The 25660-nt window shown below is 39.5% G+C and overlaps 1 protein-coding gene across 1 annotated transcript in view; it reads right to left on the reverse strand.

The window, feature by feature from the left end:
* Positions 1–25660, reverse strand: part of LOC116731541 (retinoic acid receptor beta-like) — a 147305-nt gene that overhangs the window by 89485 nt on the left and 32160 nt on the right. The window contains exon 2 of the mRNA XM_032581353.1: positions 7981–8369. Coding sequence (XP_032437244.1) covers positions 7981–8164 — 184 coding nt within the window. The 5' untranslated portion in view covers positions 8165–8369. The remainder of the gene's footprint in view (positions 1–7980; positions 8370–25660) is intronic.

Here is a 25660-nt window from a genome sequence, read left to right on the forward strand (position 1 = left end):
ACTGACTTACAAGTAACTTTTCAGCAAGATATGGGTCCTTATATTAAGACAGTCTTTCCTTAATATTGATAAAAATATAAGGAATATATTTTTATATTCCTTATATTATATTATAATATAAAGAATATACTGTATTATATTCGTCAATAATTAACAAATTATTGACTTAAAACTAGCTTATCATGCTGAAAAGTTTCTTATATATAAGTTTTGTCTTATTGTACTAAGATATTTGCCCTATACCGTGTTCCAAATTATTATGCAAGTGATATTTTCTCAGATTTTCTTAAATGGTCAATGCAAATGATGGTCAGTAGAGTCATAGTATACTGTAATAGTCATGAACTATTACAGTATAAATCAAATTTTACTGAACAAAGCTCCCCAGGAGAAAAGTATTTTTTCAAAAATAAAAAACTCAAAATCCACTGATCCAAATTATTATGCACAGCAGATTTTCTAAACATTTTATGGATTATAAAGAACTGCAAACGGCCATTCTTTGAATGTGCAGCATTAAATGGTCACATGTATTAAAATCAAAAGCTATTTCAATCAAAAACATCTTAACAGACCGAGTTACATGTTAACATAGGAGCCCTTCTTTGATATCACAGCACAATTCTTGATCCATTGAACTTGTGAGTTTGTGGAAAGTTTCTGCTTGAATTTCTTTGCAGGATGTCAGAAAACCTTCCCAGAGCTGCTGATTTGATATGAACTGCATTCCACCCTCAGATCTTCTGCTTGAGGAAACTCCAAAGGTTCTCAATAGGGTTGAGGTCAGAGGTCAGAGGATGGTGACCACACCATGAGTTTCTCCCCTTTTATGCCCATAGCAGCCAATGACACAGTGGTATTCCTTGCAGCATGAGATGGTGCATTGTCATGCATGAAGATAATTTTGCTACTGAAGGTTCGGCTCTTCTTTTTGAACCATGAAAGAAAGTGATCAGTCAGAAAGTCCATATACTTTGCTGAGGTCATTTTCACACCTTCATGGACTCTGAAGGGGCCGACCAAAGATTCTCTCCTCATGATTTCAGCTCATAAAATGACTCCACCACCTCCTTGCTGACGTCACAGCCGTGTTGGTGGTCATCCACCACCAATCCACTACTGCATCCATCTGGACCATCCAGGGTTGCACAGCGGTCATCAGTGAACAAGTCTGTTTGAAAATTAATCTTCATGTACGGCTGGGCCCACTGCCACCGGTTCTGCTTGTGAGCTCTGGTTAGGGGCCCAATAGCGGGTTCATGCACCGCAAGCCTCTGGAGGATCCTCCACCTTGAGGTTCCAGAGGCTCCAGCAGCTTCAAATAACTGTTTGCTGCTTTGTAAGGGCATTTTAACAGCTGCTCTCTTAATCCGATGAATTTGTCTAACAGAAACCTTCCTCATTCTGCCTTTATCTGTAGAAACACGTCTTTGTTCTGAATCAGCCACAAATCTCTTCACAGTACAATAACGCTTCAGTTTTCGTTAAATATCTCATGTTTTCATACCTTGTCATACGGCACTACACTATCTGATGATTTTCATCAGCAGAGATCCTTTCTCTTTCTCATATTGTTTGAAACCTGTGGCCTGTTTAATAATGTGGAACATCCTTCTTAAGTAGATTTCCTTTAATTGAGCTCACCACACAAACTAATCAACCAGCTCTCTGAAATTAATTATAGTGATTCAAAGAGTCCTGACACACAATACCATCTATAAATTTAATAGCACAACAAAAAAAATTATCTTTATGACACTTAAATCCAATTTACATAATAATTTGGATCACGGTGTAGAAACTAGAGCAGACATTCTTGGTCAGATTCTGTTATTTTATTTATTTTCAGCAAAACAAATGAATATTTATTGGTGTTTTATTCTTTTCACAGTCTGTGTTACATACAAGATGTCACCAACACTTGATTTGTTGAAATATGTTGCTCTGAACTTTTAGCTAAAAATACTTTGCAGCAGCATTACAAAGAGGACATTCACCGGATCACCATGTTACAGAGCTATCAGTCACCCTGTTTTCTTCTTCTCTCCTTTTATCCAGTTGGGTTTTACTCAGGCTGCTCTTAAATGCTAATGATATGCTCTCACAACGGCAGACGAGTAATGCTTTGGAAGAAGAGAGAAAAACAAAACATTTCCTTGCTGATGAGCGTAGTCATCTCTGTGCACAGCGAGGAGTGTGCCCACGTTCCCCTGTCAGATGAAAGCCTTGATAATTCGCTGGGATCAGAAACAGGTAGGGCTCAGACAGGTATCCCCTCCCCCCACCCCCTAAAGGCCAGAGAGGAGGAGAACACAAGCAAACGGAATGACAGACGAGGAGAGGCTGGCAAAGTCTGACTGACATGCTCCATCCACCAACTTTTTGACATGAAAATGTGTTACTTTGTTATGCGCAGATTTTTTTAATGACGCCTGCTCTTCTGTTTGACAACTTGATGTGTACTGTGCTCTGAATTTGATTCATAGGCCTTCTCTGTTTACACACAAGGAGCAAAGTTAAGATTTCTGCTTCCTGGGGTTATTCTGTATGAGGTTCCCATGTTTTTCACATGAGACAGATAATCTGCTCTCTGCAGGAACACACTGCTCAGTCTGAAACAACCAATCGGAGCCAGGAGGAGGGTCTTAGAGATATCAATCATCTTCATGTATACACTTCTCATACCCTACCCCCTTTCTCTCTACAGCTAGTTCCCGACAATGGAGCGTGTCCTGAATGCTAGGCTAGTTAGCATAAGCTAGTTAGTTGAAACAATAAGTTGTTTCTCCTCCATTAGTTCATTGGGCAGCAATCATGAGCATGATTGACAGCACTAAGTCCCGCCTCCTGGCTCTGATTGGTTGATGTATTTCTGCAGTAGCAGCACAGGAAGGAGGCAAAGGAGCTTTTTTGACAGATTATATGTCTCATATTATGCTGGCATAGTTACAGTTTTAGTAAATATGTAAAAAAAAACAAAAAAACATTGTTTATAAAATTTACATACTGCAACTTTAAAAGGAAATTTGTGATGGATCATAATGAACACAACAGGCTCTTTCAATCCAAACCTTTTAATGCTGCCACTTTTTATCAAAACAGTTTCATCTGTTGAGCTGTTTTCATGTTAAAAAAGTGGAATGTTGGTGTCATATTTGAAATGAATGTATTAAGGCATATTATAAGGCTTCCTTTGTCTCTCTGTCAGTGTCTCTAATGAATACACAGCATCACTCAGCGACATGCAGACAAACCCAGCAGTCCTGATGGGGCCCACAGTGCCTCCCAGGAGGTGTGTGATGTATGCAGCAGAGTTCAGCTCCTTTTGTGTACACCCCAGCGGAGGTAGAAGCAAATTTGACCTCTGACCCCAGTAGCTTGCGTGTGTCTGCATGCTTTCCCCAGGGACCGTTGGCGTAGTTGTCATTCATGTAAATGTAATTCACACACACACACAGCACTCCGCTCATTACCTCTGAGTGTGTTTCAGTTGTTTTGATGTCTTTGTGCATGTTTAATGTCCAAAGTTCAGATGTGTGCAGACATGTCTCTCCATTAAGCAAACACACACTTTTGTCTTTTTGGGTATAATTAAGTAAAGAAGAGTGTCAGATTTGGCCTGTTTTTACTTTTCAAAGGACGATCAAAACAGAGGCAGCAGCTGTTCTTCTTTCATCTTTTTCTGTGTGGATGCTGCTGCATATTTCATGCCTAAACTTTGCGCTAAACCAGTCGGCAAGGTGAAATTCTCACAGAACCTCCCTTTGTGCAGTGGATTTTTTTTTTTTTAAACTAACAAAGTGGAAATTAAACATTAGACATGACCACTAAATCTGTCTTAGAATCACCCTTTAAGTTGGTTCTGTTTGATTTCCTCATTAGGCCCCAGTCTGCTGCGAAAATAAAAGTATTTTAGAGTAATGTAATGTTTTTACTCAGAGAGTATAAAGCCATGGAGAGAAAATGTAAAAGAACTGAATCTGAATTTGCTTTATAAAGTCTTAAAGTCTCACTGACGGTGGATCGGATACAGAATAAAACTTTGGATCACAGAATTTTGGGAGAATGGAAAACTCAACCTGCAACAGTGACATGAAAACACCCACTTGTGTCAGGCTTAGCGGTGGGATGATATGGACTTAAAGTTTTATTAGCATTTTGTGGTATTATTGTGATAATGAGAAAAGTGGCAACAGGAACTTTTTTTTTTTAGGTAACTGTACGGCTGTGACTGCATGACGGAGCATTCACAGCTCCACAAACAAAAATATATCTCTTCAAAAACATTCCCATTTCTAATATGTTTCTTCAGAACACCAGTCACATAAAGAAGTGTGTTTTGTGTCACTAAACTGCACAGTCACTGCATTTAGTTATATTTGCAAACTTATAGAGATTTATTGATGCTCTCACTGAACAAACTGTGTAAAATCCCAACAATGTGGAGAGTTTAGTTTTTTTCCTTTAGATGTCATTAATTGAAATTTATCATGACAACAATAAATCAGAATTCTCATCATGAAGATAAATTTATCATGATAAATGATGAAAAATATAATAAATACCCACCCATATTCAGGCAGCCAGTGAAAAGCTTCTAACAGAGGACCATAACCTGTCTGATCCCACAAGATGCCTTCCATCAGTACACTCAGTGCACCATCAGGGGGAGCTATACCAGAAACTCCGTCATTATTCAACACCAAATGAGGCCCATAGCCATGGTGAAGCACGGTGGTGGTAGCATCATGCTCTGTGGTTACTTCTCTTCAGTTTTACTGGGGATTTGGTCAAAGTGGATGAAACTGTGAAAAGTTCTATTTACCATCAGCTTTGACCAGCAAGCTGAAGGTAAAGAATCACAGTGACTTCAAATCAGCACAACACACTAAAAATATTAGGTTTTTACATGTAAAGGATAAATAAAACATTAAAGTTTTATTTGGTAACAAACCCCCAAATCAACATTTTCTGCTGATAAACGTTCTAAATAGCTTATGTGGGGTTATATGTTTATGATTCTGGGCAAATTTTGACATTTTTGTATAAATTTGTAATTATTTCTGAGTTATTTTTGCTTAAAACCATCTCAGTATAGATCTAAGATCAACTGAGAACTTCTGACAACACCTGAAAACTGATGTTCACAAACTCTCACTGCACCTGGCTGAGCTGGGATACAAGGGCCAAAACTCCAGATGTGGAAGAGATGGAACCAGCTGCAGATGCAGTGATGTGTGGTTCTAAAAAGTATTGGATCAGACGCCGGCCACACTTTTCTAATACTTTGCATTTTTTCTGTTGGTCCATCACAATGTACTAATAACATGCTAAAGTTTGAGGTTGGACAAAATTTCAGCTCTCCAAATATCACAGTCTTCTTCCAAAGTGTTGACTTTAAACAGTGAAGCTATCATAAACAGTTTCAACTGCAAGCAAAAGAAGCAAATTGTTGCAAATGAATTTCTCTCTGTGGTCCCAATATGTTACATCAGAATAAAGTCAGTAAAAGAGAAGGATTAATGTACATCATTTTAATAACACACAATGCTAGGAAAACTTGGTTGAAAAAGTCAACGAATATTGAAACTACAAACACTGAAATATTAAAGAAGAGTTTAATACTGGAGGGTTAAATGGCAAATAACAGAATATGACTTCTGAATGAAAGGTTCCTCAAGTTGGTTGATAATTCGCAGAATTAAGAAATATTATTAATGCAAACGACGAGTTTAAGGAAATAATTTTCCAGCCCAAACTGCAGAAAAACATGCTCTTAGGGCTTAATGAAAAAAATGTTGCTTAATTCCTTACATCCATGGAAGTTTAAAAACCCAGAAGAGCTGAGAAGCAGAGGGAGCTGCTGACTGGAGCTGCTCCCAGGAGGAAAATTCCTCCTGTGGTTTTTACATCAGAGCAGATTTTCCAGGCAGCAAGAAAAAAAAAAAAAATGCTGAGAGTAAACTTGTGGGGCTGAAGATTGAAAACAGCTGAGCTCAGGTTTAGGCAACTGAAACCAAACAGTGTCAAAAGATTTCAACAGCAGTTAGAAAATTTCTGGGAAAAACTTGACTGTGTGGGAAGTGTTGCGAGGCAGGGTGCGTCTGTTCCCATGGCAACCTACACCTGTTCAGCTCAGAAATGGGGATTTTACGGTAGGGACGCCATGCGGGCGGGGTTTACGAGTTCACAAACCCACACGATGATACTGTCCATCACAGTATCTTCACTTTCCATCATAATCTCTGTTAGAGAAAAGATTATAGGCTAGCATGGTACACACACACACACACACATGCCCACACGCACAGTGCTTAGGAAGAGTTGAGGGAACTCACCCAGTCCCTTTATATTACCTGATGTATGAATGATGCAGTAGCCTAGCCTTGCCTGGTGTCTACAAAGACTTGCCTCCAGGTAAAGATGATGAAAACCTTCAAATCTTTTAATGGAAGCTGAAATTCTATTTTCAAACATTTTAATTTTTAATAAAATCACCAGTGACACGTTGTGGTTTCTGGTGTCTGCTGGTAATGTTTCATACTGATAGGACAACACTGAGGTCTGACTGTAACACATCACCAGGCTGCAGCACACAGACTGAGATCACATATCAAACTGAAGGGAGCCAAATCTGGACCACCATGACTTTTTATGTATTTTTTTCAAGAACTTTCAACATGTTTACTATTTACTAGTATTACTTTTAAAACTACTTCAGTGTGATAAAGATGTACATCGTGCAAGTGGAAGTCATTTGAAATGTTTAATCAAGTTAATCACAGGGTTTGTAATTAATTAGTCACAATTAGTCGCATTATAATTGAAAACTTTATATTGAGAAAATAAACATTTTCTGTTCAAAATCTTCTTTACTACTAGTGTATTGAGTAAATTTAGATGTGAGCTCAGTGGTCAGAGATGCAGCCAAGAGGCCTGTGGTGAGTCTGGACCAAATGATCCACAGCCCAGAGGGCAATCTGTCCACAGGACATCATCACAGCACAAATGTGGTTTTATGGTAGAGTAGCGAGAAGAAAGCCATTGTTCAAAAAACAGAAAAGAAAAACAAGAAATCTCATCAGCAGAAGTCATGTTGGACACAGCAAACGTAAATGAAAGAGTTTTGGTCAGACTAGAACAAGGGTCAACTTTTAGGCCAAAAATACGGTGGTGGCAGCATCATGCTATGGGGGTGCTTCACTTCAGCAGGATAGGGAAGATGGTCATAGATGATGGAAGACGGATAGAGACAAATACAAAGCAATGTGGGAAGAAACCTGTCTGAAAAAGGCTTGAGACTGGAGCAGAGCTTCAGCTTCCAGCAGGACAACCAGTCTAAACATAAAACCAGGGCTACAATGGAATGGTTTAAACAAAACATAATTAAGTGTTAGGATGGTCCAGTGAAAGTCCAGACATAAACCCAATCCAGAATCTGTGGCAAATCAGAATATTGCTGTTCACAAACTTTTTGCATCTAATCTGACTTAACTTGAGCTGTTTGGTAGAAAAGAATGAGCAAAACAAATATAGTCACTAGATCAAACCTGCTAGAGACAAACCCTAAAGACTAGCGGCTGCAACAGCAGCACAAGGTGATTCCACAAATTATTCACTCAGCGTGGGTTGAGTCCTTTTGCAGTTTGCTATTTATTTTTGTGGTTATAATGTGAGAAACTATGGGAAAGTTAAAGGAGTATGAATACTTCTGCCAGCCACTGTGTTAGATAGAAATTGTTGGGTGTCAATAATGACTCCTCCTCAGGTCTAATTATTTCTTAGCATGTTTTGCCGACTGAGTAAATGTCCTCAGATAAAGGTTTGCATTTTTACACATCTTCACCATTATGCTGATCCAGCTAATCACTGTTAACACCAATACAGCTACATAGTTTGGACTAATTACCGCACAACTTCTCCTGAAGCTGAAAGCCACTTCTTCACAGGAGCATTTACTGGAATGGAAGCTGAACTCACCAACTGGTGAAGGTGTGCTGCTGGACGGCTGCTGGATCTGCAGCCTGTGAGGCAATACTGGTGGCAGCTGAGGCAGGGAGCTGATGACGGAGGGGAACAGGAAGGGGTAAACCCGCGGTGCGTAGTGCCTCATCTGGACCAGAGGAGGACTGCTCTGGGACTGGGCACGGCTGGCGGTCTTCATCACAGCAACAGGCGGAGGGCACACTGAGCTCTGAGCAGGTGACCGGGGAGGCCATCAGGTGACCTCCTGGTTGCAGTCACTGTGTCAGGAAATGTTCGGTACAACCTCAGCACTTCAACACTGCCTGGTGGCGGGAAGGAGTGCGGTGGGAGCGGGCAGGGGGCTGTGCCCTGCAGGTTGGCTTAGAGGTTTCCTTCTGTTAGTCCTGAAACACAAACACATTTTCTCTCTTCAGTTACAGTCCTTAGGAAACAAATGAGTCAAAATTAGGGTCAGCAGGTCAGACAGCAGATTAAAAAACTGAAATATGTAATGGGAGGAAAATGACTCATTGGTGCTTCTCTGATTGGTTTCATTTTTCGTCACACGAAGAAAACGTCAAAGAGAAATCTATGGAACAGAACCAAATGTAAGATACAATGGATAGAAACATTTAAACAAAAAACTGTTCTGAACTTCATCCAGCTGAAATTCATAATTTCAGAATAAATGACATATTAAGAAACTTTACAAACAATTCATTTCCATCTAACCAAACATACATTCCAATCGATCCTACTTATCAGTACATTAAGTTCAGTTCACCGTTCAGATCAGTCCAAAGAGTTTCTAACTAAACAAACCCAGCAGAGCATCCAGTCGTTCACTCCTCCTGAACGACAATGTAGCCACAGTCACTTGCGTTGTCTTTGACTTTCCAGTAATCCCTCACACTGAACATGCATGGAGTGACAGTGGAGAGAAAAACATCTCTAAACAGGAAGAAACCCAAAGCTGAACCAGAACTTGGCTCAGTACAAGCAGTCATGACTGGAGGTTTGATAAGACAGAGCAGAATGTACAGGAAAAAACAAATCAACTGATGTAGGATTATTTTCTATGTCAATGAAAAGCAAAATGTTAGCAGCAGGAGAAGGAGAGCAATTAGTTGTTGACAGCATCATCTCAGCTCCCTCCATCTGATTAATCAAAAATATACTCTGAAAAATCCACTACAAAGAGACAAGAAATGTTTTTACAAACCTGAAATAAACTGGTGGCTTCATAGAGCGCAACCTTAAACTGGCAACTTATTAAAGCTCATCTTTATTCAGTTTCTCTGAGTTCACATCGGATTCAGTCATCAGTCAGAGAAATTTAATATATCATCAATACAGGTCAGCTGTTCAGGAAGGATTATGGTTTTTCCTCATTCACACCTTTCAGCTGCAGCATATTTACAGTATACAGACTCACTTCCATGAACTGCAGACTGGCTGAGCTTTTCAGTGCCACATGAGGGTAGAATTAAACTGAGGACCACATCTTTTTACATTAGCAATGAAAGTACTCATGCTCCTTGAATCTTTGTTGTATTTTCTTAATATTGTGACAAATCAGCCATTTGTCCCATTTCAAGAGTTCATCCTCAGTAACTTCTCTCTGACTTATTCAAACAAAAAGCTGGCAGTCACACAGTGTACCAGCTTTAAAAGCCAAATGAAAGTTACTGATAAAACTATAAAGTTAAAATCCAATGTGATACTTTTATAAGTTTTGTTCCTTATCTTTAGCTGAAAGAAAAAAAAAAACCTGCTCCGTCAGCAGAGGTTGCCGCAGATAAGCATCAATAAAATATTCTTCTGCTTCTTAAAAACTTGTTGCCATAGCAATGTCCTGCAGGTCACATAAGTAAGTGCACTCTTTAGTATAAACATACATGCTTTTGAGATAAAATTAGACATAATCACTTCAGAGAAAATACTGAGGGCCTTTTTAAAGGAAATAAACATTCAGATGCAGGTAAAGTCTTCTGGATGAGAGACTTCACTGGCGTTTTCATTGACTGGATGAAGTGTTTACCAAAACTTAGCATTTCAAAATAATCAAAATATTAGGATCCTGCTAATGCTTTTCCAGTCATTATCACAATATAATGTGGATCTGAACAAAGACTCTGAAAGACGCTACTGGAAGATAAAAACAAAACGGATGCCTGCATGAATAGTACGGCTCTACTGATCATCATTCCAAAGACAAGGAACACAGAGAGAGGCCATCAAATCACCCAAAGAGGAATTACTTGTTATGAAGAAGTACTTGTTACAAGGCCAATGTCAAAAGCAGAAGCTTCTTAGAATATTAAGACAGCAAAACTGCAGATACAGAATTTGTGGAATTATCCTCTTTTCCTCAGAAGGCTGAGATACTTAAAAAAAATAAATAAATAATAATAATAATAATAATAATAATTCCTGATGTGCTCAATCAGCCATTCCCCTTTATATTGTAGAACAAACTATTCTGTATAATATTCAAAGATTAATCAGTCTTATTGAACACTAAATATTTTTTGTAATAAGACTGATTAAAATGATTTACTTTATAAATCATAAAAAGATCAAATAAATAGATATTTATGTGCACACCACCTATTTACAACATGTCATTTCAAGGCACTTTACAGAAATCATGCATACATTCAAACTGACCCTATAGCTGTCAATCAGTTCAGATCAGAAATTAATGAAAGATTTATTTATTTTTTTTAAAACATGATGATGTCATGATTCTCAGTTGTTGCAGTTTGGGCCTTAAAGCAGAGAGGTGAGGCAGCAACTGAGTTTGATGATTTAATGAATATTTCAAGCTTGCTGGGAGCAATCAGGGCAGACAAGACGACACAGAAACTAAATGAAAACACAGAAAAACCAAATCCTCACAACATTTACCCCTAAACAGATTTCTTCTGACATTTTTTTGTCACTCTTAAATGTTTCACATCAAACAAATCAAAGATAAAATTGTCCAATCCAACCTGGCGGTGAGGGAGTAACCCCGCCCACATGTCAGTTACATCATGAATTAACTGGTTAAGAGTTTTTTTACACTGCAGATTTCAGTTTGTCTATCCAGACCCAGACAGGTCAGTCTCACTGTCTGACCTGCAGAAAGAAGGAGTCACTTAAATAGAACCTGAGTGACAGCATGAGGTTTTATGTGTGTGTCAATCTGACTGCAGAACTGAGTGTGTGTCAGTGTGTGTGTCAGTGACAGCTAACAGGCTCAACCATCATGAAGGCTCATCAGCGTAGAAAGATGGAGGCAGAGAGAATCCCACATGTTTCTCTGTTCCTGACTCAGGCTTCCGAACCGACCACCAGCCTGCTCCTCCTCGCTCAGGAATCCCTCAAACTCCTCGCAGCTCCTGAGGCTGTTTTCACACCTGGTGACTCGATTCAACTGGAGCCCAAAACTGCAACATTTCTTCCATTTTCAGCTGATTTCAGCCAGACTCACGTATTTGTTTGGGCTGTATTCACCCAGCATGCTTTGACCTGCTGTCCACTTCCTGCTTCTGGAGCAGAACCTGGTCAACTTCTGCACTTGAACCGCATCAAAGTTCACTCTAACCGAATCCAGACCGACTAGAGTTCATTTCTTTGGTCCATATCAGAGTTTTATTAAGAGGATGTGAGCAGCATGTACACGGATGGATTGACAGCACTAAGACGCTAAAAACGATGCAAAAAAAAGCAGAGAGGAAGAATATTACTTCAGTAATGTGAAACAAAAACTCATTATCAATCATCAGGTTTTGTAGGGTCATTACTTTTCCTCATTGGGTCGGGTCAGACTGAATGGCCATTTTACCATGAGTTCAGACAGACAGATTCCAAATCAATCACATCAATTCTGATTAATCCAACAAACAATCAGGTTGAGTTTATTAGTCTAATTAGTTACAAAGTTTTTTATGTTTGGAAACCCAGTAGATTCCATGGAGTCACTGACTTGCAGCATTAACTGAGCAGTGGGTTTGGACTCGCTTTAACCATGTTCAGTTTCACTGCAAAACTTTGGGCTGAAGTTTAAAATACTTTTAAGAAGATGGGAGGATGACTGGAGGCTTTGCAGCCGCATGGAGCACAAGCTGAATATATTTGAAATCAAGAAGATGGTTTAAGTTTCCACTTTGCAAACATAAGAATACAAAAACTAATTTATACCCTGTTCTGTCAACCTTATTAATGACCCAAATCAACCAGATGATCTGGAGTCCAGGAAGCATTTGAGCGCCTGCTGATGAATTATTTAGCATTGATGTTTAGGATTAATGAATAAGACTGATTGTGACTCAGTAGACTGTGAGGGAAGATGGTAAATGGTTCTGTGATAATTGTTTGAAGAATTATTTTTTTCATTTATTTATTCTATTCATTTATTTAATAGTTTCTTATAGTCTGATGATGTGATTGTTGTTGTAGCAGCTTTCCTCGATCCAGGAAGAATTTCTCCAAACGGAGACACAAAAAGATTGTTGACTGTAGCTTGCTGCACACTGCAACTCAGCTTGCTGCACACTGCAGGTCAGCTTGCTGCACACTGCAGTCAGCTGAAACAAGACTACAGCACTTTTTCCTTCCTTATATGTAAGACAACTTTGGAAATTATTCCAGTTACAAAAACCATTGACAGTTATGGTGTGAAAGCTAAAGGAGCACCATCCCTCACTCCCATTAAAGTATTACTTTTAAAACTAAGAAAAAAAGATTGAAAAATGTTTTTAAAAGAACTATAAGCTACAAGCTACAAGTTACAAGAGCAGACAAATACTGAACGAAACAGTGGGAATAGTTGTTGCTGTTTAATTCCACCAATAAGTGATAATTCATGTGCTATATTTTGTTTTGTCTTACCAAAACTGGTATTTATTTCTGCAGGTTATCATGCAGTGACAGTTTTACAGCTGCTGAACATTCTCTAGTTATCTGCCTCTGTCTGGTCATTCTTCTTCTCTTGTACATTTCTCCTCGTCTTTCCTTCCTATTTGTTTAGTATCTTTCTGACGGATGAGGGTCCCTCAGATGCTGACCCCTCTGCATCTAGATCATAGCTGTAATGACGAGACCAAGTGGTGCTAACATGCCTCGCAGAAAGGTCAATAGACCTGAAAGGAGGAACGCACATCGACAGCGCCGTCCGTCTGGGGCTGGAGGGGCTTCGACAGCAACCAACTGCACATCAGTCATACCGGGATCAATTACAGAATCCATTCCGCATCATTTTCAGGTGCAGGCCAATCAGAGGGAGTTTATTCTCCCTTAAGGGATGAGATAAATGACATCCTCTCACCTAATCAGCTAGACAGCACGAAAACAATTTTCATTATTCATAGCAGAGCTGTGGAGCTGCATCACCCTCTGCCCCTGTTCATTATGCACATTATTCATCATGCTACATGAAGAGGAGTTCCTCAGATTGCTGGAGATGCAGCTCTGCAGCAGGCTGCAGCAGGCTGCAGCAGGAGCCATGGGACTTCTCCTGAACTTCAGATGTTTGGAAGCATGATGCATGCTTTGTTAACTCACACACACCAACATCCATAACGAGACAGTACACACACACACTTCTCAGAATCTCTCATACAGTCTTTTTTTCCCGAAGTCATTTTAGTAGAAGACAAAACAAAGTGCAAGTGAGACTGAGCAGCAATCAAAGCTGGAAGTGAAAGAAAGCAGAGCGCTTCACATGTGAGAATCCCAAACAGAAAGGATTCGCTCACGACTCATTTCCTCCTGCAGTTTGTGAAACTACAGACTGATCTTCATCCTGGGCAACCATGGCTTTTATTTCTTTGTTTTGATCAAACGTTCCCTTCCATGCAAGTCACAAAATACTAAAACATACTGCGTATTGAGGTTTCTAAGATGTTGCTCATTTACAATTAAACATTTGCTTGTAATAATGAGTCTTGGTATGTTGTATGATATGGCCATACATCCTAGTTTGTCTCTCACCAACATTGTAGTGCAGTGCACTGGAACTTTTATTTTTCCTACTAAAATGTATTTTCTTGGAATTAGGATTGACCAACATGAAGCAGTGAGTAACTATGAAATGGAAAGAAAATGATATGTGGGTTCCAGATTTACTTACAAATAAAAAACTCAAAGGTGTGGCGTGTTTTTGTTATTAGTTTATTCAATTCCACTAAGACAAAAGTTTTTCAGTGCACTTAGGGCTGCAGCTCTTTTGGAGCAGGTTACCAGCTTCATGAAGAGACTTTCATTTCAGTCAATTCATCTCTACTAAACAGTTCATGCTCAGTGAGGTTGGATGGAGAAGAATTGTAAAAAAATACATTTTAAGTCTGAACTTTGACTAGGCCATTCTAGCACATTAATCAACGCTGGTGTAAACCATCTCATTGTATCTATGGATGGCAGCTGGATTGTCTCATTCATTTCATCATTTCCTGTCTGTCATATGGAGACTTCCTGTTCGTCACTGTAACTCCTCTGTCCTAAAAACATCCAGACAAGCTGAGCTTTCATCCAACTGCAACACAAAAATGTGGAGTAATGCTCTTAAGAATCTTATTTACACTTCACAAGTGAAAAGTCACAAGAAATATGTGCTTTTTAGTTGTGGTAAAATGACAAATATACCAGTGTTGGATTAAATAGTGGAAATCAAAATACGTGGATATACATAAAATCTAAAACCATATGCAATTAATAATATTATCCAACATTTACTGTGAAACATTCAAAGCCCTTGTTTATTTGAAACAGAGTCTAATCACAGAAATCTTACTTTGCATTTGGAACTGCCTGTCAGCCTTTCCTCATTCACAAACCGGGACAAAAACTCCATTCAATGAGCTAAATAACAAACACATAACTATCATTTATTTAAAAGCTGCTTGAAAATCAAGGACATAAAGAGCTAATGAGCCCTTTATGTACCAATTCATTGGCTCATTTAATAATAGTCATGATTATGTTTGCATGTAAAAACCGATTGTGAAAAGCTCAGTGCCAGTTAGAGTGTGTGAGAGGGAAGGGGCATGCACCACTTATCAAGACGGATAAAGTAGGTCCTTCTCTGTGAAAATCCCTCCGAGGCGTTAAATCACCGCCACATCTGCTGCTGTTTTCATAAACTTTCAGCCACCCTGATATGTCTGTTCCCTCACCGCGCCTGGAGCCAAGCCAGCTACAATATTGTTTCATTTCTCACCGAGGTTTCAGAGGAAAGAGGCCTTTCTCCTCATTCGTACTCACAGATGTCCAGACTCAGCTCTTTATCTATGTTTTTTTATACTAACACGTAGCTATAAGTGCACCCAGTTACATTTCGCTGTCTGTACACCTGCTTTCTGTCTTAAATCAATGCTTGTGGTTAGGTCAGGACAGCCATGTTTATTCTCGGAGGCAGTCAAGCAGCTCAGCTCATCAGCTTGTTTGTATGAACAGATCTGGGAACAGTCACCAGGCTCTGTCTTTGGTTTCCTGCTCCTCTCTGCATCCTGCTGTCAGTTCAGCTCTGCTTCGTCCAGCTAAACTCTCCCTCTGCACATTATACAGCATATGAACCTTACCTTAATCTCAATAACTTCAAGTTTTTCATAGATAATAACTGAGCCAGTTAGACTGGTTAAGGTAAAACAAGGCACAATATCCACTTACTGAGTAAAAGTCACTATGTTTGATCTCAGGGGGGGAATTCACTGAATTGACTTTAATCTCCTCCATTTTTTGCAGCTGATTTTCTCCTGCTGCATTTTTATTACTGAAAAATAAGAGCTTGAGCTAAATACATGCAGCAGCAAACCGACCCATCAAGTCCAGCATGAAGCGGTGATTTGCACCCACAGCAACTTTTAATCAAGACAGTGGGGCAGGAGGAGGAAGCCTGGACAGGTTGCCACTCCATGGCAGGGCAACACACACATGCCTACACACGCCTACACACACACACACAAGAAGGACAAGCCAACATGCACATGACCGCAACCAGTTTGAGAGACTAGTTAAGTGAAAAGTCAGAATTTTCGACTGTAGGAAGAAGCTGTAGAGAACCAACACATGCACAGGGATAACATGTACATTCTAGAACACTTAAAGGTCACAATTTGAACCCAGAACCTTCTTGATCCACAGCACTGCTGCTCAAACCTTTAATAAATCATACTTTAACTGAAAGAGAGCAATCTCTGTTTATTCACCATATTTTCTGCCAGTCACTGCTGACCAGAATTACCTTTTGAACATAACTAGTACTTCTGGAAAAAAATTTTTGAATATTGTGTATCTGTTTTGCAGTTTTAGTGATTATGGTAAAGGAAACCCAAACTTGAATGTCTGAAAACATTAGAATAACACCAAATCAAGACCAAATCAAAACAGATGCTATAAGCACAAATGTCAGCTGTCTGAAAAGAATGAACTGAATATTCACTCAGTTTTTTACAATAATTACTGCATTGATGCAGCGTGGCATGGAACAGCAGCCTGTGGTTCTGATGAGGTTCTGGAAACTCAGATTCCTCTGACAGCTGCATTCAGGTCATCTGCCTTGGTGGGTCTGATGTCTCTCATCTACAACCTAGAGATTTTCTAAGGGGTTAAAGGTCAGGGGAGTCTGCTGGCCAATCAGGAACAGGAACTCCATGGTCACTGTTGGTACATTTGGCACTGTGGAAAATCAGGTCAGCATGTCCATCCAGCTTGTTAACAGAGGGAAGCAGGAAGAGTTCTAGAGTTTCCTAGTAGTCTGGACTTCAGAAAAACTGTAAATTGAATAATAAACACTGATGAGGGTAAGTACATGTGAATTGAACATCACGTCTTCCTTGTGTAAAGTTCTCTGTCTCTTTCCTGTCCTGATGGAATCTCTTCTCCTGCTCGTCACTCATTGATCAGATTCTCAGGAAACTGATCCAGATGTGAGAACAAGTCCTGGAGTTTGATGCTTATGTTGCTCCATAGTTCAGAAAGTTGACCTGATTGTGATTTTTGGATTCAGCTCATCAACATGACCCTAAAACAGATGAAAAACCCCAGACAATTTTTTATTTGTTTACCAGTGTAATCTGCACGAATGCATAAACACACACTGGTAAAACTGGCACAGAATCCATGCAGTCAAAGTGAATACAGTATCTGCAGGACACTGAGTGTCAGGGGAACTCATTAGAACACTTTGTCATCTCAAGTCGAGATTGTTGACTCATTTTCATGGTGAATTTATGATTTAAAAACAAGCAGCTAAGCCTCTTTAGTCGCCTCATTTTCAAAGTGAGTAGCTCACAGTGACTTGACAACATGCTTCATTTGGTGATCATCGTGGCCAGCATTATAGGACAAAAAGCAAACATTGCAGCTTCCAGGATTAGACGGCCAAGAAAAGTAGGCCAAGTGGAGCTGTGGAATTTGGGTTGGAGGGACAGAGATGGTGTGACGTGGCAGCAGGAGAAATATCCGTTCAAGGTGTCACATTCAGGACGAAGTAGAGAAAGGGAGCGGGGAGTGGATGGATTGCACCGAAGTAAAGAGGCTTTTGGAAACATTTCTGTTACTGCAGCTTCTGGAAAAAAAAAAAAAAGAAGCCGGGGGTCGTACAACTGTCACAGCTCTTCTTCCCCCTCACTGCTGCTTTTTGGAATCCCCACCCCCAGTCTTCCAATACTAGGGGCGCACAATGCATGCTGCAGCCCCCAGGAACAGAGCACCAGCTCAACGCCACAGTACAAGGAAACATGGAACTGAAACAATAACGAGGCAGTGGGAAGGGGATTAGCATAGCATTGAAAGGAAAAAAGGGATTCATTCATCAAAACACTCTGAGCTCGCTGCAGTAAAGATGCAGACATGCATTCTGTACAGCTGGGTGTTTACTGCAGACAGCAGAGAAAGCCGAAGCATTTGTTTACGCCCAAGACACAAGAGTGTGTTCAGGTCGGAAGCTCACTCCTGGAAATGTGGGATATGTGATTCCAAACGCAACAAAAAAACACTTTTCCCCCAATATCATGGTCCGGGTGTGTGTGTGTTATTAATACAAACACTAACATTATTTCTGAGAGCAGGTTTGGCTCTCAGGCTTGCTTTGACTGGTCTGTATGGAATAATGCAGGATGGTACAAGATATGGATAAAAAAAAAATACTGATGTCAAATATTTTCAGTCAGTCTTTTGCTATGTTGCTACAAATATTTATTTTAACTCAGGATATTTCCAAAAACCAGCGGTGAATATTAAAAATAGATAATTATTCTTCAATTATTCTCACAACTTTAATTTATTCACATCCTGTCACATTAAAACCTCAAACTTCAATGAGTTTTATGACGATCTTTTGTTATAGGCAACACAAAGTGAACCACGGTGAAATAGAGTTCGTCCTTCCACATGATGGCTGCCGTCCTACTCTGCAAACCTCACGTCATCTCAGCCGATTCTCCACCTGAGCCGTGGCTCTCTGCAGCTCCCCCAGTGTTACCGGGACTTGGCTGCTCCTCTGATTAATTCTCAAGTTTGGCTTGTCAGTTTCCGGATGGCTGAAATTGGAGCATAAGGACTAGAGTAAAATAAATATATAAATATAATAAATAAATATCAATTGAAGTACAGAAGTAACTTGAAGATTATGTATCTGTATTAAAATGACTGAGAAATATTAGAAGGTCAGATTTAAAAAATCGGTCTGTCTTTGTTTCAGTCAGTACTATGGCTGGGACTTAAAGGACTTAAAGTTATATCGTGATATTTTGTGGTTCTATTATACAGTAATAACAATTAAAATGACGATAAAAACTATTTATCTCTTCTGTTTGAGGCTCTGACTGCATGACAGCAGTCAAAGCTCCACAAACACAAATGTCGCTGTTGATTAAACACACCTGTGTGTAACACACTCATTTAGGACACCAGACACATAAAGGAGTGTGATTTACTGATACTCTCATTGATTGAACTGGAAAACATTAGCAAAACTAATAATTCCAACAAGAGGGGCAGTTTTAGGGGTTTTAAACATCATTAATTGGTTTGTATCATGATAGCGATAAATCTAATTTTTTATCATGACAAGAAATTTCTCACAATGAATGATAAACGATATGATAAATTCCCACCCCTACTCAGAAGATAAAGACTTAATTTTCTGTTTGTTTTAGAAAATAATTAAATGTATAGAAATAAACATCTTTGATTAGTAAATGATGAATAAAATTAATTAGGTTTAAACAGCGATCAAGTCATAACAAATGTTTATAAGGAGTTGCAGGAATTTAAGCGCAAACAGGTTTCATAAAGTCAAATCAAAAATAAATAAGACACTTCACACCATCATTCTTATTCTGGTCCGAGAAGCGAGCAGCTCTGCTGCTTGAGCCAACTGACTCATAATCCATGTCGCTTTTTATTTAGCTGGAAGAGCAGTTGGCGAATAGCGATATGGAAATGAGAGGAGCTGATCAAAGCTCTCCCCCACTGGATGAGCTCCTCATCTGTCTCTCCAAGGACTCTCAGTCTGCCAAGCGCTGAAGCTCCTAATACAGACGTTTCAGCACACATGCCCAACCAGTCGCCATCATTAAAATTTCATTCTGACATGCAGCATACAGATTCCTGTGAGCCTTACAGGCTCAGCCGTATCCACCTGACTGACTCCGATGCGCCTCGCCTTCTCCCTGCCTCACGTCGCCCTGTTGATTGGACCGGGCCGCAGTCTGAGAGGCAGATAGGAATCAGAGGATGAGTGACTTATTAGGCCACTTCTGAGAGGAAAAGGGCCGGTCCTGGTGAAACGGGAGGCAGGAATTTAAATATAGATATCGGCTTATCGCAGCCTGACTTGTTACTGTGAGAACTGAAAAACGGATAAATAGGCTGCACAGAGTTTCTAGAAGAGGAGGGAATTATTTTAAGAATATCTCGTGGATATTCTTAAAACATGGGAAATATTATGATTTTAAATGTTGGGCTCAATGTTTTCATTGATTAAAATGAACCACTTTTATATCAGCTTTTTTATGTACCTTTAGAACACAAACAGCTCATTTTCATTTGGTCAATCAACACAGCAGCAACAGTAAAAAGCAAAGTGTTGACTCCATGCTCAGAATGAGGAATTGCTGTTTGTTTAAAATCTTTAATCATAAACAAACTTGTGAAAATCTTAACTATGTTTTGATCACGCATGTCAGGCCGTGTATGAATATTTGTACCACATGTCTGAAAAGTTACTTCTTTCCAAAGAAACCATAAACATTTGTAGCCACAGCACTCGTCTGTTGTTTTGGACCCAGTGTGACTCATTAATCTTTGATTTAACCATTAACAATACGATGTAATGATGATTAAAAAAAATTGGAGATTTGCTTGTAGTTACTTTCATACAGTGGTGGTTGTCATATGAACTTTATGGACTTTATGAAAACCTATGAGACGCTCCTCACTCCTGCAGAGGACTGAGTTCACTGGAGTCTCTGCTCCTGTTGTGATTCAGATACAGAGTCAGGACTGAGGAGGAACAGCTGAGTTTGTGTCAGCTCCCAATGTTTCTTTTTCTTTTTTTTTTTTTTTGGATTGTAATACCACACACCCAGCTCACAAACTTTATTAGAAACATCTGATTTGTGCCAGAGAGTTAGAAGCAATAAAATCCTGCAAGAAGCAAAATATTAGATAAAAAAAAAAAAACCTGGCTTCATTTTTGCTTTCTCCTAATGCTTCCTACTTCACTTTGTTGATCTGGTGTCACACTGCACTGCAGAGAGGAGACATGAGAAATGAACCTGACATGTCAGGTGGGGGACGGATGTCAAAAACAACCTCTGGCAGAAACACAAAGGCACCTCCTCCAAAACACTCGGATAGAATATGGTGGAAAATATCAAACATATCAAACTGAACCAACAGCAGTTGCTTAATACCATAAACAGAGCGCTGACAGTGAAGAACAGCTTATTTAGGAACAATTTTGTACATGATTGTTTCTACATCTTATAGATACAGCTGCGTTTGACATGAGCCGTATTACAGACTAATGTAGACTCATCAATATTTTTCAGCCTAAAAACGTCTGTGTAATTATACCACAGTCACTCTGGTTAACCTGGCTGGACCTGACTCACCTGATCTGCTTATTGTGAATCAGTCCCAACAGCAACAAAAAAGCACAGAGTTATACAGTGTTTGATGCAGCCACGGTTATAAAAACCTTAAATCCAGCAGCTCACTCCACTCTGGGCAGATTCTGCTCAGACTGACTGGTTGCAGCTGAAGAGGCAGATCAATACAGCCGGCAGCATCAACCAGTGTTACTGTAGAGCAGCTACATGGACGCCACTGGGCTGTGAAAAGCTTTCTCTTGAGTGTTTAATAGCTTTAATATCTGCCAGCAGATAGACACTTACAGATGGAGTTCCTTAAAATGGCAAAAAATCAATTCAAAAAGGCTATCTGTTAGCATTCCACCACTCTGAGGATCTCTAAGTCATCACAACATGACACCCCGCCCTCACCTGTCTGTACAGGTCAGGGAACTTTAACTGATGGTGACTTGGAGGAATCTGAATGATTTCCTGATCATTCGTTTTGTACAAAACAGGTGACGTGCCCTGACAGACTTAAAACATTATGTATTGAACTACATGTTTAATGTAGAAATAATAGACTGTCTCACCACTGCATTTACTGTAAATGACCATACATTTTGGGTGTAAATAAGTGTTTAATACAAATATATTGGTGTAAGTCACAAAAGAACTGTTGGTGAGTGGAGTTATTTCTATGTGGTAGAACATTAACACTGGTGTTAGTTTTTAGCTTTAGCCCTAGTGTAAAAAAAACGAATTATTTTGAAGGAGTTTGATTGAAGTATAGATGTAAAAAGTAACAGCAGAGTAACCAGTGATTCTTATCAGGCTGTTCTAATTTCCAGCATCATTTCAGAAGTCCAACTAATGAACTTATGCCAACACTCTTATGTACTGAGACTCCAGGATGCATTAAATCTGATACATGGGCTGCAGCTCTCAAATGTTTTAGTACCTGGTATTTATTGAGTAATTCTTTAACTGATTGATCAGATGCAGTCTGAATATGGAATGTTTTCAAAGCCTTTTTGTTCAACTGGTTTTCTTCATCACCTTAATCTTCAGTCAGGCATCATTTGCCTGCTGTGTGAACGCGGTCTACCACCGACAGTCAGTTGATTAACACGTTACTTTTTATCTCAATGAGGTAAAATTGTGTTTCTTTTTCTTTGTGACATTTTCACTGACAAATGAAAACCGTCTCAAATAGAAAACACAAGTTGCAAAACACAGTATTTGTCTTTTATTAATCACATATCTTGCTACCTTTTCAATATCATAAATATTTGCTGAGAACATTTGTTTAGATCAAGTAAATAACAAACAATCTAAAAAATGTGGAATTTGCCTTTACGTTTATAAGGCAATTCGAGGACAGATTTTCTTTGTGTTTTAGATCTGATTTATAGATCCCCTTTTCTAAAAATAAGACAACTTTGTTTCATTAACACATTGTGTTTAGTCTATTGTTGAACAGGTACATATTAAACATTGCAAATGAATTGTGCGTATTTAATTGAGTTTTTGTGTATTTAACAAAAACACATAGAATATAACTGAAACGGTTAAAATGATTTCTTTAAAGGTTTAACTTTATCACCTTGAAAGGTAATAATATTTATTTCCTTTAAATTCCTGAAACTGAACAGCGATGTTTACAGTCTGTCTGTCTCTGGCTGCAGCCGCCTCGACGCTCCACTTCACAAACAGATGACAGCCTTTCTCTGCAGTGCAGCTACGCACATCTCTCTTCTGGAGATTACTAAAGTGCTGACTGCTTTAACTGAAGCATAAAATGCCAAAAGGGAAAGTCATGACAGGCCAGGCGGTCTGTTGAGAGATTATCAATAACATAGTTCAGTCGGACCATTTAACATAATGTGGATCAGGCCGGGCGCTGACACTCGTTATGAGCTGTGTCGAGGCTCGGGGGAGAAATCAATGCATGCTGAAAATGGACAAAGAGAGAAAGCTGCAGAACATAACTCGTGTAAAAATAAGATGTTAGAACTGCTGTGCAGCATACTGGAGCAGCAGCTCGGAAAACCCTTCATGCCTTGATGTAAACAGTACAGTGTGTAATCAGCAGCAGCCGTGTGACAGCTCAGCGCAGTGTAATTTAGGCATGCTATTTAAGGACAAACACTGATGAGGCTCTATTGTGCAATCCTTCATTAAAAGGCAATAAGAGGAGTAATCTGTTAATGACTTCCCCTGCAGTTAATGAATGTTTCTTTGTCTACCAAGGTCTTTCTACAATAACATCCAAACAATGCCAGGCATTGTCCCGCGGGGTGTGAGGGGAGCTGTTGTGTATGTAGTGTTGATGTTTTTAAGGAGCTTTTGGGAATATGTGACTGATTTGTGGAGTCCAAATGGAAACAGCAAACAAAAAACAAAGATGAGAATTTCCTCTGCCAAAGCTGCAGCTTGCAGAGTCCTGGGATCCTCTGGCCTTGGACATGAAGTCCAGGCTTCCAGGTCAGCCCTGGCAGATTCTGGTTCTGTTCAGAGTTAGTTCAGAGTGGGGTAAGATTCAAGCTAAGGACATGGGTTTTATTAAGATTGTTTAATGAATGTTCAGATGAAATTCAGATGAAAGAAGAAAAAAAAAGTAAAACTTAACCATGTATTTTGTGCGTGGAGGAAAGTTCTGGTACTGATCTGTTTGGGCCTCTGATTGAACGTCCTGTTTGGTTTTGTCAGTATATAATGCAGAATGCAGGCAAAGCAGATAGAAAAGTAGAGAGTGCTGTCTCCTTTTGACTTCTTCAAGTCCACAACCTGTGGTTGTGATGCAATCTGTTGCATCATATGCTCAGGCATATATGCTCTGCTCTATGATGTTTTCTCCCTTCCTGGTTCGGTCGGTGTTGGAAATGAAAATTTGTTTCAACCAACTTACAGGTAAAATAAAGATTAAACAAATAAATAAGCTGTATGGTACATGGTCTGCAGCTGAATAGCATTTTATCAAGTCAGAGGACTCCAAAGTGTTTTGCTTTACATTCATTCATTCACCTGCCTGGGCCAGACTGACAGAGGTGAGGCACCTGGGCGCTTTAACCACCAGCAGCAGGTAAGGCAGGTGAAATGTTCTTGCTCATGGACACTACAACAGAGACAGACAGAGTGAACCCCACCGGTTCATCTGGTTCCAGGATGAACTCCTATCCCCCTCAGCCAACGTCGCCCTACAAGCTACAACTTCAGCTGACCTGAAAAGAAATTCATTTGTTTGTTATAATAGCAGTCAACACCACAAAGGGTTTGAGGAACTGACGTGTTCTCATTGTGGCGCCGTGAATAAGTCGTCCTTTCTAGCATTGGAACCCTCTGCCTGATCAGGCCCGGAATGAACAGGTTCTGCAGTGTTACACTGAATCATTCCTGTCTTTTGGCAAAAAGTCATCGTTGGGCAGGAACGGCTGTTATCTGATGTAAAACAAGACAAACTGCTCACACTTCCTGAACAGTAATAGCATGCTAACACAAACACACTCATCAAGTGTTTGTGTCAGTTTGTTATTGGTGTTTTTTGATTTGTAAAAGAAATATTCAACTGGTGAAAATAAACTGAGCCAGTGCCATGTGAAGGGCCTCATTCCTGAATGTGTGCCACTGTTTCTGCGACGTATTGAAGAGGCATGCTCTGCTTTGATAGACTTTAAAAAGATAAAAAGAAATACAGCTGGAATCAGGAATTCTTTCTGCTGCTGTTACTGTGGTAGTCGTGCTAAAATGCTGCAGAGATCGAATAGTGGCAACAGCATTCTGTGAACCATGAATTCATTTCCATTTTTTCACTCTCTGTGTTTCAAAAAGCTGCATCAACTGGGGCTAAAAACGCGAACTATCATGTTTCATCCTCAGAATAGCAGAGATTTCTTTGCTTTAATCCTCTTACTGGTTTCCCTGAGTAGTTTTTTTTGTTGTTTTTTTTGTCAGAGCTAAACTCTAAAGTCCTTATTCATCTGCTCTCTTTCTGCAGACGACATGAGCTGATATTACAGATGTAATTTGTGTTGATGGTAATTGCAGTGTCAAACTTCTTAACACCAGAACATAGGGAGAAATCTGACAAGAACATGTTCCTTATTAGTTACGTAGTTATGAACTATACCATTCATTTGGCACATTTCACTTTCTTTTCTCGAGCAATGACAGGGAAGCAAATTAGACTGGGACCCTGTTCTATTCACTGTACAAAATCTGTCAGTGAAACTCAATGAGTGATGCTTTTAAAGAAGTTTATTTCACTACCAGTATCTGCTGGGTGGTACAAAAATGTCTGTTTTTATTTCACTTTACTAACCAATTATTGTCAGTTCTGCCCTTGACTAACTTCAAAAAATGTATATATACTGACTGTGAAAGACAACAGAGCCAGTGAGTACATTTACATTAATGTAGCAGATGGAACTTGGGATAATTCAATGGAGGCAGATCCCAGTTGTGAGAGGCATGAGCCACAGAATCACTGCATGAACAATCAGCAATCCCTTCAACAAGAAACCTTTGAGCTGGATCTGACCTGTGTAAGGAGCAGGACATGAGATGATGAGTATGAAGTGTGTGATGATGTCACCAACACTATTATAACCAAAACCTGCTTTTATTTCCTT

Source organism: Xiphophorus hellerii, chromosome 13 (assembly GCF_003331165.1).
Source record: "Xiphophorus hellerii strain 12219 chromosome 13, Xiphophorus_hellerii-4.1, whole genome shotgun sequence".
Taxonomy (NCBI): Eukaryota; Metazoa; Chordata; class Actinopteri; order Cyprinodontiformes; family Poeciliidae; genus Xiphophorus; species Xiphophorus hellerii.